At 42.2% G+C, this 2,777-nt stretch overlaps 1 protein-coding gene across 1 annotated transcript in view; it reads left to right on the top strand.

Moving 5' to 3' along the window:
• Positions 1 to 267: 267 nt before the first annotated feature.
• LOC125851820 (uncharacterized) overlaps positions 268 to 2,777 on the top strand; it is a 6,840-nt gene continuing 4,330 nt past the window's right edge. Inside the window, exons 1-4 of the mRNA XM_049531552.1 lie at positions 268 to 285; positions 723 to 1,520; positions 1,562 to 1,675; positions 1,776 to 2,504. Coding sequence (XP_049387509.1) covers positions 268 to 285; positions 723 to 1,520; positions 1,562 to 1,675; positions 1,776 to 2,504 — 1,659 coding nt within the window. The remainder of the gene's footprint in view (positions 286 to 722; positions 1,521 to 1,561; positions 1,676 to 1,775; positions 2,505 to 2,777) is intronic.

The following is a 2,777-nucleotide window of genomic DNA, read 5'->3' as shown; positions in this document are numbered from 1 at the left end:
TTGATTTGGTTTGTCGGTTCGGTTTGACTTTACAGTTTGACTTGTACACCCCTAGTTGCATGAACTTAGACTCCAAGGTTTGAATCTCCTTAGCCAAGGTCGCTTGGATACACCCAAACAAGCTAGACTACCCATACTTACCGCCTTTCGGCTCAAAGCGTCTGCCACCACGTTAGCCTTACCCGGATACTGGATGGTGGCATCGTAATCCTTAAGTAACTCCATCCACCTTCAATGTCTTAAATTTAGATCCTTTTGAGTGAATACATGCTGCAGACTATGATGGTTAGTAAACACCTCACACTTGACACCATAAAGGTAATGCCGCCAAATCTTAAGAGCAAACACTACCGCTGCCAACTCCAAATCATGTGTCGGGTAATTTCTCTCATGTACCTTCAGCTGTCGTGATGCATAAGCTATGACATTCCTATCATGCATCAACACAACAACCAAACCCGAATGTGAAGCATCAGAATAAAAAAGATTATGGTTGATCAAGCCCAATTAGTTGTTGATGCAAGAAACAATCAGTTAGCTATATAGAATCTGGAGAAGCAATTCGTATAGTTGGCTAACGCCTAGAACTCACGACCACAAGGAGGTTTGCCGGGTAGCACTGACCCAAATCCCAAGCAAGTAAATGCAGTAGGTACTCGCAGTGGTTTACAATTGGAGGAGTTAGCTCCTAAGAAAAGAAGCATTGATGTTGTGTATAAAAGAGTGAACCCAAAGAGGGCGAAGTTGTTGCACAAGAAGAAAGAGTGCAACCAATTTTGAAACCACCTCTTTCATTCCCTCAAAAGTTCAAGAAACAGAAGGAGGATGAATGTTTTGGTAAGTTCCTCTCTCTTTTGAAACAAGTTCATATTAACTTGCCATTGGTAGATGTTTTGGAGGATATACCCAAGTATGCGAAATACGTGAAGGAGATTGTGGTGAATAAAAGGAGGCTGAAAGAATATGAGACTGTTGCACTTACTGAAGAGTGCAGCTCCAGAATCCAAAATAAGTTTCCCACTAAATTGAAAGATTCGGGTAGCTTTACGGTTCAGATCACTATAGGGCAGATCATTCATGCGCTAGGATTGTGTGATCTAGGAGCTAGTATAAACTTGATGCCGACATCTTTGCACAAAAAGTTAGGGTTGGGTAGTCCTAAACCTACTACTATTATCTTACAGTTGGCTGATAGATCTATAGCTAGGCCTGAGGGTGTTTTAGAGGATGTGTTAGTGCAAGTAGGATCATTGATTTTCCGAGTAGATTTTATTGTGCTAAACATTGAGCCAGACCCTGAGGTCCCATTCATCCTAGGAAGACCTTTCTTGGCTACTGGGAGGGCGATGATAGATGTAGCAGCTGGGCAACTCACTATGCAGGCCCATGATATGGTGGAGGTTTTCGACGTGTATAAAGCTTTAAAACTGCCAGTTGTGTATGAAGAGTTGGCTGCCATAACTGAGATAGATCTTGAGGCAGAAGCTCGCTACATTGCATCTAAGGACCCTCTAGAGCGAGTGTTAGTGGGGATGATATTTATGGGGATGTTGAGGCACAGGAAATTGTGCAATTTCTTGATATGGAACTTATAGGTACATCTGGAAAGCGATGGGAGCCTCTAAATAGGGTGTTGGGTCCTCCACCAAAGCCCTTCATTGAAGAAGCACCCAAGGTGGAGTTAAAAGCATTGCCAGCCCACCTCAGGTATGCATTTTTGGGTGAAGATAAAAACTTTACAGGTTATTTTGTCTGCAACATTATCTGATGAACAGGTGGTAGCAACATTAATCATCTTGAAAAAGAGGAAAGCAGCTTTGGGGTGGCAAATGTCCGACATCCATGGTATTAGTCCCGCACTATGCATGCATAAAATATACATGGAGGAAGGGCATAAGCCGAGTGCACAGCATCAGCAGAGACTAAATCCATTGATGAAGGATGAGGTGAGAAAAGTGGTAATCAAGTGGCTGGATGCAGGGATTGTGTACCCAATATCAAACAGCAAATGGGTAAGTCCAGTACAGTGTGTGCCCAAGAAGGGCGGAATGACGGTGGTAACAAATGAGAAGAATAAGTTGATCCCCACAAGAACAGTGACTGGGTGGCGGATTTGCATGGACTACAGAAAGTTGAATGACACCACCAGAAAGGACCATTATCCGGTACCTTTCATTGATCAAATGTTGGATAGGATGGCAGGTCAGGAATACAATTGTTTCCTTGATGATTATTTAGGGTATAATCAGATCATCATTGCACCAGAAGATCAGGAGAATAATACATTCGCTTGCCCGTATGGCATGTATGCATGCAAGCGCATGCCATTCGGCTTGTGCAATGCCCCAGCCACATTTCAGAGATGTATGATGGCAATCGTCCATGATATTGTGGAGGATTTTGTTGAAGTGTTCATGGATGACTTCTCGGTGTTTGGTGAGTCTTTTGAACTTTCCTTGACTAATCTTGACAGAGTTCTTGTTAGGTGTGAAGAAACAAATCTGGTGCTAAACTGGGTGTAACGACTCGGAAAATGATAGGTTAAGCAAGAGCCTATGACTTTGTGTTGACTTTATAATGAGGTTCTATGAGGGGTTTTTATGTAATTTCATTTTAATTGTGTTACATCTGACAATTTAAAATGAATATGAAGTAGCTTGAAATTGGAAGTAGTCACTTTTGGAAAAAGTTCAGAACCTGGAAATTTGGTTAAGTGTGGGAAATCAGTGAGTTTTTGGCCAACTTTGAGCAGTCATAACTCCTAGCTCAGGATGATC

This window comes from Solanum stenotomum, unplaced genomic scaffold (assembly GCF_019186545.1).
Source record: "Solanum stenotomum isolate F172 unplaced genomic scaffold, ASM1918654v1 scaffold30210, whole genome shotgun sequence".
Classification (NCBI taxonomy): Eukaryota; Viridiplantae; Streptophyta; class Magnoliopsida; order Solanales; family Solanaceae; genus Solanum; species Solanum stenotomum.
Note: the sequence above shows the minus strand (reverse complement) of the source record. Positions and strands in the feature narration are given on the sequence as shown.